The sequence below is a fragment of the Hyperolius riggenbachi genome, chromosome 2, assembly GCF_040937935.1.
Source record: "Hyperolius riggenbachi isolate aHypRig1 chromosome 2, aHypRig1.pri, whole genome shotgun sequence".
Taxonomy (NCBI): Eukaryota; Metazoa; Chordata; class Amphibia; order Anura; family Hyperoliidae; genus Hyperolius; species Hyperolius riggenbachi.
In genome coordinates, this window is record NC_090647.1 from 281,482,490 (window position 1) to 281,500,393 (window position 17,904).

At 42.5% G+C, this 17,904-nt stretch overlaps 1 protein-coding gene across 1 annotated transcript in view; it reads left to right on the plus strand.

Annotated features, from left to right (window-relative positions):
- The first annotated feature begins 341 nt into the window (after positions 1-341).
- The window catches only part of MFSD2A (MFSD2 lysolipid transporter A, lysophospholipid), a 47,508-nt gene continuing 29,945 nt past the window's right edge, over positions 342-17,904 (plus strand). The window contains exons 1-5 of the mRNA XM_068268793.1: positions 342-629; positions 6,073-6,198; positions 6,433-6,557; positions 17,321-17,444; positions 17,546-17,624. Coding sequence (XP_068124894.1) covers positions 549-629; positions 6,073-6,198; positions 6,433-6,557; positions 17,321-17,444; positions 17,546-17,624 — 535 coding nt within the window. The 5' untranslated portion in view covers positions 342-548. The remainder of the gene's footprint in view (positions 630-6,072; positions 6,199-6,432; positions 6,558-17,320; positions 17,445-17,545; positions 17,625-17,904) is intronic.

Here is a 17,904-nt window from a genome sequence, read left to right on the forward strand (position 1 = left end):
CTCTTATCTTTGCTTGTTTTTCTTATGTTTTTCCATTCATTTCTATGAGAAATCGAGCGCAGAATTGATCGGGAGAAATATCGGACATCAGGGATTTTATCAATCGGATGCATCGATCCCACGTAAAATCGTACCGTGTGTACCCATCATTAGGTGTGAATAAGGCCTGAACCCATTTAACTGACAAGTACGGTAGTAATATTTTTGTCTCATCCCCCTGACCAGGGTTCCTTCAGCGCAACATGACATGAGGCAGAGCTAGCCTATAGCGTTGTAGTAGTAGTAGAAGGGGTGTGGCAATGGAATAGAGGCTGCTCTCCCCAATGTGTGCAGCACGGATGCTGCCCCGTCTCCGTCAGGTGGGCGTGACAGCTCCGCAGACTTCAGCTGGATTCATTCATCAGCAGCGGAGACGAGAAGAAGCACCCCGTGATAGGAGCGGCCTCCACAGCACCATATACTGCCTTGTGAAGCACACAGCACCTTGCAACTGTTACTGACTATAGACAGAGCTCACCGCTGCCAGCTCCTCGCCTCCGGTAACCGGGATGGAGAAGCAGTCGGAAAGCGCCTCGTACGCCGGCTTATTAGAGAACGGGGATCCGGAACAGCTGAAGATTAAAGGCGAGGTATAATCATAGCAAAATTTAGGAGTGTATAATGACTGAATAAGGGCACGTTGTATGAATGGGTCGCGAAGACCTGGTTGTGCTTCATTTCTACAGATGTCTGTATCAGGAGATGTGTGTGTGATGTTGTATGGAGAGCTATTTCTGACGTCATCAGGCTAATCTACGTATATTCGCTAGAAAGCATGTGATGGGAAAACCTTCCGATGAGGCTCCCTTCTCTTATGTCATTGGGTAGGTCAAGTTCTTTGCTATGGCTGCGGCTGTACTTGTCAGGGACAACGTGTTCTCTGCAGCAGGAGATTTCCTCTTTCTGAATGTAGCAGGAGGTGCATTGCACAGAATCACTTAGAGAATGTACATGTGAAATCTACAACCCTAACTTTTACTGCACTGTAAACTGTTAATCTTTTTCACCCGTATCCAAGATGGAAAGTTATTAGAAATTCACCTAGTTTGAGTGAAAATGCTGACTATATAAAACATAAAGCTGGGAAAAAGTATTCCTGCATTCATTTCTATTGTCCATTATCTGGAGAAAGTACACTGTTCGTACTGTATTATACCACATGTATCAGTGTTCAAATTGGCTGCCTTCCCAGACTGTTAACATGGCAACTACAGGATTTGTCCAAAGCTGGATAATAATAATACTCTTTTTAGGAGAGGGGACAGATTGAGTGGCTGTACAAATAATACTCTTTTTAGGAGAGGGGACAGATTGAGTGGCTGTACAAATAATATTCAAGAAAAGTAGGAGGCGCCCGTAAACTTATATTAAGTGGTAGGTATTATGGTAATAATAAAGTAATAATAGAAAGGGTTCTCTTGTTCCTACCTTTATAGCAGTGAAAATCACACGCAAGGTAGTAATCGATACTTCTTAACTTTTATTGGGGCACAAATGACAACGCGTTTCTCGGCTACTGCCGCTTCCTCAGGTCTATGGATGTGCCTTTAAATACAGATGGCAAAATTCAAGATAGACACGTAACACTCAGCACCAATAGTCATAAGTACACAAATAAAAAAATAAACAATATGACCAATAAAACAATGATACAATAAGACAATAGGATATAGTCCATTGATATAACGTGTACAATAAAAACCATAGGGTATGGTCCATGGGTCCCGGTGGTAATATGTAAACACCGGTGGCTACCCATAGAGACAATAAATATAATTTAATTTAAAAACATGTAAACAAAAATGCTGCTCAAAGTCAGAACTAATAATAATAAAAGAATGTGCAAATCTGCAACTACATACAACTAGAATCATATCAATCCGGTGTTTGCATATTACCACCGGGACCCATGGACCATACCCTATGGTTTTTATTGTACAAGTTATATCAATGGACTATATCCTATTGTCTTGTTGTATCATTGTTTTATTGGTCATATTGTTTGTTTTTTTTATTTGTGTACTTATGGCTATTGGTGCTGAGTGTTACGTGTCTATCTTGAATTTTGCCTTCTGTATTTAAAGGCACATCCATAGACCTGAGGAAGCGGCAATAGCCGAGAAACGCGTTGTCATTTGTGCCCCAATAAAAGTTAAGAAGTATTGATTACTACCTTGCGTGTGATTTTCACTGCTATAAGGTAGGAACAAGAGAACCCTTTCTATTATTACTTTATTATTACCATAATACCTACCACTTAATATAAGTTTACGGGCGCCTCCTACTTTTCTTGAATCTTTGCCACCCCAGTATAGGGGAGTGCACACTTGGAAGTTATTCCAAGTGGCCAACTTTTTGCCTGGAGCTGCGACCTATATTACTATCAGAAGCAAGGCCGAGTGGGGACGGTACTTCCTCACATGCGAGAAAGGTGGTTGCTTTCTATAGCAACCCAATTTTGTGAGTATATCGCTGTTTTACGCACATATTCTGGTGTCTCATTGATAATACACCAGATCGGGCTCCCGTTCTCTGTGTCTTTTTTGTTTTTTCACAAGAATCAGCTTCCTGTACAAATAATACTTTTTTTTTTTTTTTTTTTTTTTTTTTTTTTTGGGAGAGGGTAGAAATTGAATGGCTGTCCAGATGGATCATGTATAAGGCCATGCTACTAACTAGGGTGTGCTAATATGACTGAAACACTTCCTTGTAAGAAGATACAGTATATATGAGTCACTGCTCTTTCAGCCTATTGTAACCTTGTAAAAGAATGCACATTTGGCTTCTCAGTAGATGTGGCTGGGAATGTTTCTATCAGAAGTTTCCCTAACACCTTAACCTTGACTCTTATGATTATACAAAAAGGAAATCCTACCGCCTGTACACACAGCAATGGAGTCTTTAAACAAAAAAAAAATGGCATTTATAAGATCTGAAGCACTATTTGCAGTGGCGTAGCTAAGGAGCTGTGGGCCCCGATGCAAGTTTTACAGTGGGGCCCCCTAAGCACTCCTCTATACATAACAATTGATATGGCGCACCAAAACCTGCCAGTGGCAACTACTGTGTCAGAGGTGCAAGAAGGGGATGGGGAACAGTTTGTTTATGATTACCACTATTCATAGGCCCATATGCAATTCCATTTTTCACCTGAGTTTTCTCCTAGGTGATATTTTGAAACTTGTCAATAAAATGACTTTTAAACCATCACCAAGCAAAAAAAATGCTCAAAATAATTTTGACAGTACTTTTTACATACTTTTTAAAAGTTTTTCCATTGCAAAGTTCTAAAATGTTATTTCAAATAGCAGATGAAAAATTTTCTTGTAGGAGAAAACTCAGGTGAAAAAGTGAATTGCATATGGCCCATAGTGTCTATAGAAGTGATTATTATGAGCACAGGACCAAATAGAGAGCTAATACTGTAGTTGAGGGAGGGCCCTTCGGGGCCCCTCTGGCCCAAGGGCCCTGATGCGATCACTACCTCTGCAACCCCTATTGCTATGCTCCTGACTATTTGACTTTATGACCACTGTCCAGTATACATTTGAAATATTTATCTCAAGGTGAGGTTTCATTAGGATTGTCTCTGCACGTTGCACTGCAGGATCTTCTCCACCATACAAATAATATGCTTGGTTGAATCATGACAGCTGCATTATCAATCTAAAATGTGTACCTGCCTGGAAAGTCAGATTTGGCCATTTTCTAGCCAATGGCAACAGCACAGCTGGAGTACAACAGGTCCCTATAAGTAACAGACTTTTTTTTTCTACAGGAAACCTTTTATGAACTGAACAACAGTTTTTGTTTCCTGCCAAATTTGAAATGAATTGTAGTTGTGCGCGGCAGGTACCCTGAAAATCTCACCGGGAGGGAAAGAACAGACCTGCCAATGGAACTTTTTTCCTTCCTCTTTTTGTAGAAATTGCAGGTTTCCCTTTTTATACACTTTGATAATGTTTTATTCCAGTAAATTACAGGGGGTAAACAGTCTGGTGTTTTGGGTTTGGTGATTGTCTGCTGTGTTTAGACTTACTGGGAGAGGAGGGAAATTAAGCAAAATCTTTATAGGGAATTCTATGAGCTCAGAATGGGGTACCATTGTTTCCATGTTGTTTGTGCCTTGTGATGTCTGTTTGTCACCTGGGTAGTAACGGAAATTTTACATTGATGCATGTCACTTCCTCATATTTCCTGTATGCAAGCCAGAGAGGTAGCTGTCATACTTTCTGTTGACTTAAAGGGACACTTAACTCAGGAATAAAAAATCAGTTTTACTTTCCTGGGGCTTCTACCAGCCCCCTGCAGCCGTCCCGTGCCCTTGAAGTCACTCACGGAGCCTCCGGTCTACCTACACCAGCTAGTGTCGTTTTCGCTGACAGGCCTAGCCACGCATATTTTTCTTTGCATTGCCATCCGCAATAGCATCCTGCGCCTGTGTAGGACGCTGTTGATGATGGGAACGTGAAGAAGGATACTGTGGCCAGGCCTGCGCAGGTGCAGAAAGCCCGCCGACTCCCTGTCAGGGCCTGTCAGCGTAGACTAGGGACCGGAGGCTCTGTGAGGGCTCGGGGCGGCTGCAGGGGACTGGTTGAAGCCCCAGGTAAGTAAAACTGATGTCCCTTTATTAAGACTGGCACTCACAATGCAATCAACTTTCCATCACCCGATGGAGAACGTGATTGATTTTCAGATCAGAACTGCACAAGAGCAATACAGTTCTCAGTTGGGAGCAGATTGGACAGGCTGGAAATAAACGATTGACCGTCTATCTGATTGGAATAGTGTGTACCAGCCTTTAATTCCTTCTCCTTCAGTGATCCATTTTATAACACAAATTACTGTAAATGTATTTTCCCATCCAGTCTACTGGCAGTCATAATTGTCTGCTTTATGATGATATGGCTGCATTCAGTGGGATACGTTAGTGTCCCCAGGGCTATTCAGGGGGCGTGTGTGTTCTCAGATGCATTTCTTTTTTGGTGTCTGGTTATTTCAAGGAACTCTGTAATCGGCTGCTGTGCCCTCTGGCATAGTAGGGTGGAAAGGTTTCAATGTTTCCATTCTTGTGACATGTTTGGCCTCCACTGTCATGATTTTTGTTGTGTGTATTCCAATGCACACTAAATTACAGAGGGATATGTCAGCTGACACATTAATTTCCTTTTTAAACCATGCAGATTGCCTGACTGGCCTGCTGATCCTTTGCCTCTAATCCTTTTCACCATAGACCCTGAACATACATGCCAATCAGGTGTTTCTGGCTGGATTAGCTGCATGCTTGTTTTCAGGTGTGTGATTCAGACACTACTGATGCCAGAAAGGTCAGCCAGGTAACTGGTATTGTTTTAGGCTCCGTTCCCACTTGAGCGGATGCAAAATGGACGGGGTAAGTGCTCCCTCCATTTTGCATCCGCTCTGCGCCGTTCGTTCTGTGTCTGCCCGTCCAAAGTGTTCATGTGTCCCGCCATGTGTACCCAGCTCAGAGGCCGGCAAGAGCATGGGGCTATCCATAGGAACCAATAGACCAAGTGTCCAAAGCTGCAGAGAAAATTTTCATTGGTCCTCCATGAACCCTGTTGCTGAGAATTCCCATCGGTCTTTTGCAGTCCAATGGAGATCCCTATGTTTCTGCAGTCACTGGGCTGTGTATGAGGGACCAAGCGGCGGTGGGACACATAGGCTGTAGCCCACTGTGATCCTGCTGTAGCCCAGGGCAGATAGACTATATGGGGGAACGTATCCTCTTGGCCTGAGATTATCGTGGACTGCACAGAAGTGTGGTCTGCTTACTGCAACGGATCCCACGGATCCATTGCGGAGTAGCAAGTGTGAATTGCTCCTATTTATAAAATAAGAGCCGTTCACTGTCCGTTTTTACTATGCGCAGAGAACAGACAAAAGATGTCCGTTCTCAGCTCAAATGAGAACTCACAGCCTTAAACGGAAATAAATATGGCAGCCTCCATTATCCCTCTTAGTTCAAGTGTCCTTTTAAGACTTGTAACATATCTGGGTTTCTTCTTGCAGAGCAAACAAAAGCACAAGCTGTCTGTATGCAGCAAGATCTGTTATGCCATTGGTGGAGCTCCATATCAAATCACAGGCTCTGCTTTGGGATTCTTCCTGCAGATCTACCTCCTTGATGTAGTACAGGTAAATTAAGCCCCCACTTAACTTGTTTGCATGCCGGAATCTTGCTACACCAACCCTGCAAAATGACACTATTGCATAATTTTGATAAGTGATATCTTTTTCCTGCAGAGTTTTCTCTGTGCTTGTTACATCTGTATTGGTAATTCTTCAGCCTGCATCCCTGTCTTCTTTTCACATAGTTGTTACTGTTTTCCCGGACATTGTAATGTAAAGCCCTTCTTTCTGTTATGGCAGATGAGCCCATTCCATGCATCCATTATCCTTTTCACGGGAAGAGTATGGGATGCCATTACAGACCCATTAGTTGGATTTTTTGTCAGTAAGAGCACATGGACGCCGTTTGGCCGACTGATGCCATGGTAAGTGAACTGGATTTAAATATCGGTGTGTAAAAATAATTATGGCCATGATTAAATATTTATGGGTGCCCAGTAGGGACAAATGTCATGTTTCCTAATGAATAAGGGCTTTTTATGGCGAGACGGTGTAATAAAGGTACTCATTACGGCCTAGTGCACACCGGAGCGTTTCCGCTGCGGTTTGCGATCTGCTTGCGGGTGCGGATCCGCTAGGGTAATGTATTTCAATGGGCTGGTGCACACCAGAGCAGGAGGCATTTTGCAGAAACGCATACTCCCGGGCTGCTGCAGATTTTGGATTGCGGATGCGTTTCTGCCTCAATGTTAAGTATAGGAAAAACGCAAACCGCTCTGAAAAACTGCACTTCAGAGCGGTTTGCCAGGCGTTTTTTGTTACAGTAGCTGTTCAGTAACAGCTTAACAATACATGAAATCTACTACACCAAAAACGCTGCAGAAAAATAAGAAAAAGCGTTTCAAAATCTGCTAGCATTTTGCGGATCTGCTAGCGGTTTTTGGTGTGCACCAGGCCTACCAGTACAATTTTTAGTGAACAATCATATTTTCCATCAGATTTTTTTTTCAGATTGTATTGTGTGAAAACAGATGCTAGTGGGTCCAATCGATATTAAACTATCACATTATCGATAGTTTCCCTCATGGTGTGGTCGATCGGCGTGGCAATTTTTTCATAGAGATTTTCTCAACTGGTTTATGTTCGCACATCAGCTTCTTTAATACTGGGAATCGATCAAAATAGTTCTCTTCTTTTGATCTGCATGATCTTGCTGAAAATACAAACGTTCGCTAGAAATTGCACCATTAATGGGCACATTAAAAATGATGCCTGGAACATGAACCTGGCCAGTTCACATTGGATTGATCAAAAACTGATCCGTGAGAAATCTAAGCTGAAACGTCAGTTTTGGATCTGTGTCCCTTCGTTTTGCTAGCACGTAGTCAATGCAACGCTTCCATGAATCAGGAAAAATCGTTCCCACCCCAAACTTGCGGTCTGTTTGGTCGGAACATACCAAACAGATCCTTTTAGGCCAATGTGAACTGGGTCTTGGGGTATATGCATACTAATGGTGGAAGAAAGGGGAAAAAAAAGACCTCTGCATATGAAGGCACTGATAGTTGGAGTGACTCATTTTATGAAATGCATGATCTGTCTGACACCTGTATCTTCTAAGGATTGAGAGGAGTTTAGTAGATCTGTAATTCGCAAGAAGTGTGCAGTATGATGCATGGGGTGGGGTAGGCTGTGGTTTTATAGAGGTATAGGAAGTGAGACCATGGAATGCATATTACGTAGCAGGCAGCAGGTAGGCACAGGGACTGCAGGACAGGTAAGCCAGTATATTACATCCTAGATGCTGGAACTGCTGCTATCAATAACCTGTGTGTGTTTTGGTCCTGTTATCTGTAAAAGGAGATCATGTAAGGACACAGGCATTCACTGTATGTATACAGCTAGTACGGTATATGATAATTCTGCAGTTCATTAACAAAGTGCGTAACCTGCACTACACATGCACACACGCCTGACATTGGAAAGCCTTGTCCCAATGTGTAAAAATAGCGTAAATTGTTTACATTATAGTGTCAGAAAAGTTCACAGGCATGTGAGGTTTTCAATGGTTTACACAGCTTTGTATAAGGAATGAATTTCCAAGGCACCTCTGACACCCCACAATAGCCTGACTCTGGTTTGAGCCTTTCTGTACCTCTGCACCTCATAGGGCTGTGGAATGAGGATGTTTAGGATTCAGTGACAATAGAGTTAAATCTAGCAGACGTGGTGTTCTTGCATTGTGGGTCTTCATACACATACATTTGCTTCTGACGTGTCCCTCGGCATTGCTCAAGAATGAGTTAACGTATAAAAAAAAAAAAGAGGAAAAAAAGGCGGGAGCATAACTGAAGCACAACACACCACCAGTTTTAGCCAACCAGAATGGTGGGTGTGTACAGCAGACAGGGGTGTGTATTACCATTCACTTGACAGCTGAGACTGGGGTTACTACAGGGCACAGGATGTAGTATAATTTACACAGAAGCAGATTCAGATATATTCCCTGATGTATCAGAGAGCAGGAAAAAGTCTATAGAAATGTGTCTGAATAGTAATTGTCCAGCATTTTAGAATAAGGCGCACAATATAAATTAATAGTATATCACCCCTGCAAAAGAAAAAAAAAATAGTGCTTAAAAATTGGTGTTTATAGAAACACTTTAACCCTTCACTGACCTGAAGATGATTGACACAGGCTGTGCTTGTTTATGGTAAATGCTAGATTTGTACATATCAAGGAATTTGGCCATAAAGATCTTTTGGAACCAGGCATATCTTTATCATATACCGTATGTATGTGTATATATATATATATATATATATATATATATATATATATATATATATATATATATATATATATATATATATATATATATATATATATATATATATATATTCTTTTATTTTTTTTTTTTATGGATGTAATATTCATTGTTTTATAAATGCTATGTTAGGCCTCATTCACATTGCGTTGCGCTCTCGCCTGCGCTAAGCGATTATTTATTTTTTTTTTCAAATCGCTCTGCATGTTAGTGCTTTTATAAGCGCTTTTGCAGAGCAATTATTTAATTCACCTCCTGACCTTTTCCCCCAGGAATGAATAAATACAATGTATTTATTAAAGCGCTGGGGAAATTGCTATACAAAGCGCTTTTTCAAGCGCTTTGCGATTTCCCTATACCTTCCATTCAGGGCAAATCGCCCAGAAAATGGTACATGGATCGCTTTTGTCAGCGGCAAGCAAACGGAACGCCCCAATGAGAACTATATCATTGAAAAGCATAGTGTAAGCGCTTTTAGGGCGATTTGTACAAATCTCCTGCGCTTAAAAAATAAAAAAAAGCCTCTAGTGTGAACGAGCCCTCACTGAGTGTATTGCAGATTAAGGGCTGGTACACACCTAGAGCACTTTGAAAAGCATGTGGTTAATGTATTTGAATGGGATGGATCACACCAGAGTGATGTGTTTTTTGTTTTGTTACGCAAACGTGGGTCCTACAGCATTTCTGAGGTGTTTCAGCCTCATTAAGTATAGGAAAGTGGAAAATCACTCTAAAAAAAAATGCTAGAACAAAGGGATTTTTCCAAGCATTGTTTTTTTTTTTAAAGCTGTACACTTCCATCTCTACTGTACAAAGAATAAAAAAATTGCTACACTGAAACACTCCAAAAATCGCTAGACATAACTAGAAAATCACTAGGCACATGCCCAGAATTGCTTAGAAAAATCACTTCTAAAAACGCTGAACGTTTGCGATTACGCTAGCGCTTTTAGGTGTGCACTGGCCCTCAGAGGGGAATTGGGGTAAAAAGAACATTTCCCTTGTATTAAACCCCTTTATGTGGGAGCACATTTATACATTTCTTTTAATACATTAGACATTACATTAAAAATGAAAATCCTATTGAATGTTTGATAGGAAAAAATGTGAGTTATAGAGCTTTTTAACAGTTTCTAGATGTAACATTAGAAAACCTCCATCTGGCACGTATGACATAGTGTATTGTAGACACTGGTTCAAACAGGAACCTGTGGAAAATATTTACAGATCTGTCTTTATTTGCTCTGGGTTTGACATCTTGTACCATTATTAAACAGTCTAAAAGTATTTAGATGTGTAAAAGCAGTGTTAGGCCCAGTGCACACCGAGCGGTTTTTGGAGCGATCCGCCGGCCGCATCCGCCTACAAAATTGCTTGTCTAATGTATTGCAATGGGATGGTGCACACCGGCGGCTTGCGGTTTTTGCCAAGCCGCAAACGCGCCTCCTGCTGCGCGTTTGCGGATTTCGGAAGCGTTTCGTCCTCAATGTAAAGTATAGGAAAAACGCAAACCGCTCTGAAAAACGCTACTTCAGAGCGGTTTGCCAGGCATTTGTTACAGTAGCTGTTCAGTAACAGCTTTTACTGTAACAATATGTGTAATCTGCTACACAAAAACGCACCCAAAACCGCTAGGTTTTTTACAAAACCTCATTGCTCCAGTGTGCATAGACACATAGGATAACACTAGCAGCAGATTTAAAAACTCAAAACGCTCAGAAAAACTCCTCTGGTGTGCACCAGGCCTATGGCCCAGTGCACACCAAAACCGCTAGCAGATCCGCAATACGCTAGCGGTTTTGGGAGCTGATTTCAAAGCGATTCTAGGTATGTTTAGAGAGGTTTTCTAAACCTACCTAGCGGTTTTGGGTGCGTTTTTGTGTAGCAGATTACACATATTGTTACAGTAAAAGCTGTTACTGAACAGCTACTGTAACAAAAATGCCTGGCAAACCGCTCTGAAGTAGCGTTTTTCAGAGCGGTTTGCGTTTTTCCTATACTTTACATTGAGGACGAAACGCTTCCGAAATCCGCAAACGCGCAGCAGGAGGCGCGTTTGCGGCTTGGCAAAAACCGCAAGCCGCCGGTGTGCACCATCCCATTGCAATACATTAGACAAGCGTTTTTTTAGGCGGATGCGGCCGGCGGATCGCTCCAAAAACCGCTCGGTGTGCACTGGGCCTTAGAGTATACTGAGGGATAACGTTGTATTATGCATTGTGATGAGCTATATGAAGCATTAAAAGGAACCTGAGGTGTGAGGCCTCTGGAAGATGCCATATTTATTTCCTTTTAAACTATACCAGTTGCCTGGCAGACCTGCTAATCTATTTGCCTGCAGCAGAGTCTGAATCACACCAGAAACAAGCATGCAGCTACCATAATCCAGTCAGATCTGACAATAATGTCAGAAACCTCTGATCTGCTGCATGCTTATTCAGGGTCTGTGGCTAAATGTATTAGAAGCAGAGGATCAGCAGGACAGCCAGGAAATGCGCATTATTTAAAAGGAAATAAACATGTCAGCCCCCATATCCCTCTCACCTTGGGTTCCCTTTAAGGATCAGTATTCTGTATGCTAGAAGAGGTCCGTGTTCTGCACCTACAGGATATGCCCAGGGTGGGGCTCTGCACTCAACAGGACCTGCCTGAGAAAAATACACTTGGAATATAAAGATCATGTGGCAGGTTTTCATGGTGGGAAATCCTTTAGGGCTTGTTTCCACTGTTGCGACGCGATTTCGGCCGCATTCCGACGCTTGTAAAAACGCATGCGGATGCGTTTCCACATGCGTTTTTACCCGCGATTTCGCATGCGATTTCGCATGGCAGGGTGCCATGCGAAATTAACCATGACACTGCCAGGGCTAAATAAAATTGAAAAAGGTGCGAAATCGCACGCGAAATCGCGGGTAAAAACGCATGTAACAAACGCATGCGTTTTTACTATTAAATACATTCGCGGCGATTCGCACGGATTCCCGACGCAGGCGAAATCGTTGGCTCTTTTGTGCGTTTTTTTCACGCTGAAAAAAACGCACCTCAACAACGCTACAGTGGAAACAGGCCCATCCACTTGTATTACATGTGCGGATCTGCATGCGTTGGACGCATGCAGATTCGCGATAGTGGAAACGAGCCCTTAGGGACATTCAATCTAGAACTGATATTTTAGATGTAGGTGGATGATGGTGAACGGTTTACCATATCCACTGTTTATTATATCCACAAGCAGCAAGAGAGTTTAGCCTTCATCTTCCCACTAGCATGAAGTCTCACTTCTGAAGTTACATTCTCCATAATGCAATGTAGAGGGCAGGACACGTTTTGGCTCTTTTCTGCCTGAACCATCCTATGATTCAGTAAGACATACACATAAGCCGATATTTCATGTCTCAATGGCTGCTTTGTGCACCCTCTGAGAAGTAGAAGGACCCAGAAACTCATTGCATTGATCCTTTTAAGCTGGAAGTGAAAGCTGAAGACCAGGTGTAACTATTTCCCTGTTTCTGTGTGGCACTGAGTGGTAGAACCGGTTTTTCAGCTGTGCAAAACCTTCTTGATTTGCTGAATTTGATGTAAAGCTATAGTGATAGAAATATGACGCTACTATTGCACACTTCTTTTTTTAATTTCATTTTAAAAATGATGCTTGTATATCCATTGTGCTGACCCATCTCCTGGCTTATTAGCGCACAACGAGTATGCACTCTCACTGACACCACTGGCTGCTGGCTTGTTCCATGCATGTGTTCAGATGTTGTTGGAGTTAAAATATCAGCTTGTTAAAAGGGAATAAGATGGCAGCCTCCATGTTCCTCTGTTCTGGTGAGCATTAAAGTGCCTTGGTCAGAAGCCTCTCACCAGCTACTTTCTGCAACACAATCTCAGAGAGGCAGGCTGTGATCTTGTCAAACGTCTGTGCCGCTCTGCCACACTTCTTTGCTTGCTGAACAGCATATCAGTGAGGTGAAGCCAAACGGCTCTGCCCTCAGGGCTGAAACACACCAGAAAAGCTCCCCAAACGCTAGAGGTTTCAAAAGCTCTTCCCAATGTAATGCTATGGTTTTGTTTTTTTTGTTTTTTTATTAACAAAACCTCATCGCTCCAGTGTGCATAGATACATAGGATAACATTAGCAGGAGGTTTCAAAAACTCAAAACTCTCAGAAAAACTCCTCTGGTGTGCACCAGGCCTCAGAGCCTACTGGTAATCTCTTCAGCTACGCTGATTCATGTCACAGCAACCATGTTTTAAAACATAACAGGCTTATGTGACACAGAGTCGCTATGGCCACCCTGCTTACTAAGCTATGAGATGGTATTTTTAGAGCCATGTCTGGATTTATGCCTTAGATTTTCAAGTAGGGATGAGGCAGCGAAATACGGGTGAAACTGACCCTGCGTTTTAGTGGGGTCATCCTTATTTGTAAGTCATATGGAATAACTTGCTGTAGATTTCATACCCGAAGCCAAGGTGAGTCTCATATGGAGGCTGCCATATTGGTTTCCTTTTAAACAATACCAGTTGCCTGGAAGTCCTGCTGTTCATTCTGTCCTCAGTAGTGTCTGACTCATACACCTGAAACAAGCAATGTGGATAATCTCATCAGATTTTTGCCAGAAATATCTGATCTGTATTTTTGGTTTTTTTTGGTTTTTTTTTTGCTTCTGGTACCATAGACCCTGAACAGTGGATCAGCAGGACAGCCAGGCAATGTGCATTGCTAAAAGAAAAAAAAAAAACATGCCAGCCCCCATACGTCTCTTGTCTTGGGGTCTCTTTATGCCGGTTTCACACTGTATATTGGCGTTAGCGTTGTGGCGGCCGTGCCCACCACCGGGTAATACCTAGCTACTATGCTGTATTCCCCTTCTGGCATCTGGCGTACTTGCGGTCACTTCCTGTTTCAGGTAGACGGAAGTACAGGAAGCGTATTGTAACAAATACTCTTCTGCACATGCACGCCGCACCACCACTGCTGTCAACTTTTTTTTTTTTTCTTAAAAACACTGCATCGCCATAGACTTACACGACTTTCGGTCGGACGCAGGACCCGCACTGCGTGGTAGGTATGCACGTGCATTAGATGGGGAACTTGTGGCGCAGCGTAACGCAACATGGGAGTATGATTTCCCCCATAGATTTTCATTACGCTTCGGTGGGGGTGAGGTAAATTTACTATACCACACTGACTGCACCCACTGCCCCAGTGTGAAAGGGCACTTAATCTTCTTTTTCAAACCTGAAACCTTGATACACCTAAGGCTGTATCCACAAGGATGATGATTTTTGCATGCGTTTTTTTTTTTCCCCTTATGCTAATATTTATAAACATCTAGCGTATTGACAGAGGGGATGTCCAAAAAATGCAGCATGCTGTCAGTTCCCCCTCCCCGCACATATTTGCACGCAGAAATTGACATTTTATGGAAATAGGCCCATTGACTTTTATTATAGTGCGCTCTTAAGCGTTATATTTTTTAAATGCCTAAATCTGCGTGGTGTGGAAAACCAGCCCGACTTGCCTGTATTGCAGGCAGCAATAGTCTCAGACTCGGACTGTGCTGGCCCCTTTCCAGTCTGACTAGAGGTGAAGATGCAATTCAGACATAATCCTCAGACACATCCACAGAGCCTGTAAGCTGACTCACTCCGCTCTGAGCGGGTCATGTGTTCAAGATTTCTAGACATTTTTGTGTAGCAGCAGAAATCTCATTTTACACCAGAAAGCTAACGTGAACATGGATAACTTATTGGTCTGCACCAATCTGAACCTCCCCAACTTGCTGCTGTTTCATGAGTGCAGATGTAGTTGATCATTTGTCATTTGGTTAGTTCTAGTACTGCCTCTGCAGGGCCTTGACCCTAAAGATCCATACCCATGGCAAGATTTTTGTATCTTCTTTTGACATTTCCCAGACGACAATGGTAAAAGATGGCAATGGATAAACATAGTCAGTTTACAAAGAGGCTTCAGTGTTCTCCCCAGGCTCTTTTAGCCAGGTGCTCCACCCGGCTAGTTTTGGTGAGCACCCGGCTGCTTTCCGCATAGGAGGAGATGAGCCGATAACAGAGTTGCACGCAGAAGCCCCAGCCCTGCATTCTCTCATCACACCCCGCCCAGCTACTATTTCATGCCACCCGGCTGGAAAAAAAATTCTGGGGAGAACACTGCACTTGTTTATCTAAAAAAAAAAACAAAAAAAAAAAAAACAAAAAAAAAAAACACACCGATGTGTACAGATTGTTAAACTATCTTTCTGCTAAAGTCTATGGAACTTCCCCCATTATTTAACGATTCGATCGTTAGTACAACGTTCATAGGTCTTATCAAGGCATTCTGATCACAACCCTTAAGATCTTGCACGATCATAGAACAAACCTTTATCTATAGATTTCCACGATCTATTGTTCCGTGTATACCATCTGCTGTACTCTTAACCACAGTCATCCCTGCATTTGGCCATCCCACCATGTATGTGCAAATACATGTGAAGTGCAGCCCTTGGAGCAATTTGTTCCTTGTTCTGGCACACAGTGCAAAATACCATTACATAAAACATTGTACAATACGTTTATTTCAGTTCATTGTGTTTTAAAGTCCTGGAAGAAAGTCTGGAAATTCTTAGCGTGAATTTTAGTGAATATGCATCCCGGCCTTGATTCACACCTTCTTTACCTCCCTTCCCCAGTACTTCCTTTCTTCTCCCCAAGTCCCCATTTTATTCTTATAGTAAATACTTTTAAATGTGTAGTTATGCTGTATGATTACATTTGCCATATGCTTCATACTTTAACTAAAGATTAAAACACGGCAGAGAGGGTGGATGGTAAACATTCAAAGAAACCCTCTATATGGGGAACAGAGCCCAAATCGGGGGAAACTGTATTTGTTGGCTATCGGCTTGCAGATCACTGTCAGAAAGCACTGTGCTGCTTTTCCAGGGTTGCAGCTGAGAAGGGGCAAGAAAGCTGACACCCCAGTGGATGCATCAAACCTGCTATGCTGAAGCACACTTGGAGGTGACCCAGCCTCTGTAGTGAATAGTTACATTCTTAGCAGTAGCAATGAGGCTTCATTATGAAGGCAAATGCAGAAGGCCAGACCTGAGATCCCCGGGAAGGCATGTCAGTCCCTCAGATAGGAGAATCCTACCTGTTACTACACCGAACTAAAATTGGGTTTAGTTGTACTGACGTTCTGAAATCAAACCAACAAATGTTGATTCAGGTCATATCTTTTAAAGGACCACTATAGCGGAAAAAAAAATTAAGCAGTAAAAACTCAGACAGAACTGAAAGGTTTTGGAGTAGTCCATCTCCTCATGGGGGAGTAAGATGCCAGCCTCCCTACTCACTTGCACACTATTTTGGCAGTTAGACTTGGCGACTGCGGTTTAGGAAATGCTTTTGAAAACACAGCTTTAAGAATTCCCCATGAAAAGATGGACAAGTCCAAAACCTGTCACTTCTGTAAGATTTTAACTGCTTACTTTTTTCACTGTAGTGGTCCTTTAATAACTGGTTTCCTTGCAGGCTTTTGAAATGTTTATTTTATTATGTAATGTATGTTACAGAACTGGATCAGAGCTGTAGAATAATCCTTTTGTTCAGTTCTATATAATGCCTAAAGAAGAAACTTAGTTTTGAAAGCTTGCAATAGTCTATGTACAGTTAGTCATTGCAGTAAAATGTATTACCTGAATCAACATTGGTTTGGTGTTGAGAGATCTTTTGCGACTAACACTGGACCAAATCTCATTCATTGTACTGAACTGAAATGTTTTGTTTACATATGCAGTATATTCTGGCGTATAAGACTACTTTTTAACCCTTAAAAATCTTTTAAAAAGTCTGGGGTCGTCTTATACGCCGGGTATATATCCTGTTACCGCCTCTCAGATCTCTCTGCTGAGGACTGTAGTGAGGCGGCACAGTCGCACTTGTGCGAGATCTGAGAGGCAGAGAAGGCGGTAAATACGATACAAGGGTGGGCCAGAAGGGAGAAAGGGGCGTTTTATGGGCACAGAGCAATCTATTGTTCCATACCGCTCTGATAAACAGGTAGAGCAAGGTGAGCTGACCAGTCCACTTAGGACTAACCAGTTATCTGCCTATATACTGTTATATACTGGGTATCACATACAGTACAGCACCAGTATATGTTCATACATAGCACCAGTGTATTATGTTTTTTTAATTTCTATTTGGTGTGCATCGGAAGAGGGGTAGTCTTATACGGCGCGTATATCCCAAACTTTATATTTTAACTGGAAAAGTTGGGGGGTCGTCTTATACGCCGGAATATACGGTATATTTACCATTCTTCAATTCCTGTTTTTTCTATTTGCATACAGGGTAATACTGTCCACGCCCTTTGCTGTGATTTCTTACTTCCTCATCTGGTTTGTGCCTGACTTCTCCAGTGGGCAGATCTTGTGGTACCTAACCTTCTACTGCCTTTTTCAAAGCCTTGTAACGGTGAGTTAGTGAAGGAGGCTATCACACTAATGTCCAGCTATGTTTTGTAAATGGGAAGAGAGATTTTATTTATGCCACTCAAACCTATTTTTCCCTTGCAGTGTTTCCATGTTCCATATTCGGCTCTTACGATGTTCATCAGCAAAGAGCAAAGTGACCGGGACTCTGCCACAGGATATCGTACGTACCCGCTCTGTTACTTTACTGTCATGTATGAGAGGTGGCAAGTGAAGAATGATTAGTGCAGAACATTTTGTAAAGCTGATCACTGATCTTGTTTCAAAACTGATTGTGACGAGGCAGAGGGCAGGAAAGAGCGCGGCTTCCTGTAACGGCGATGTGTATCGCCGTTACCAGGGGAACCGCTCTTTCCTGCCCCCTGCCTCGTCACAGCAGTGAAACACCGGTATAACGCATGGAGATTGGAGAGGGGAACCCGGGTTAGAAGAAGCGGCCGCTG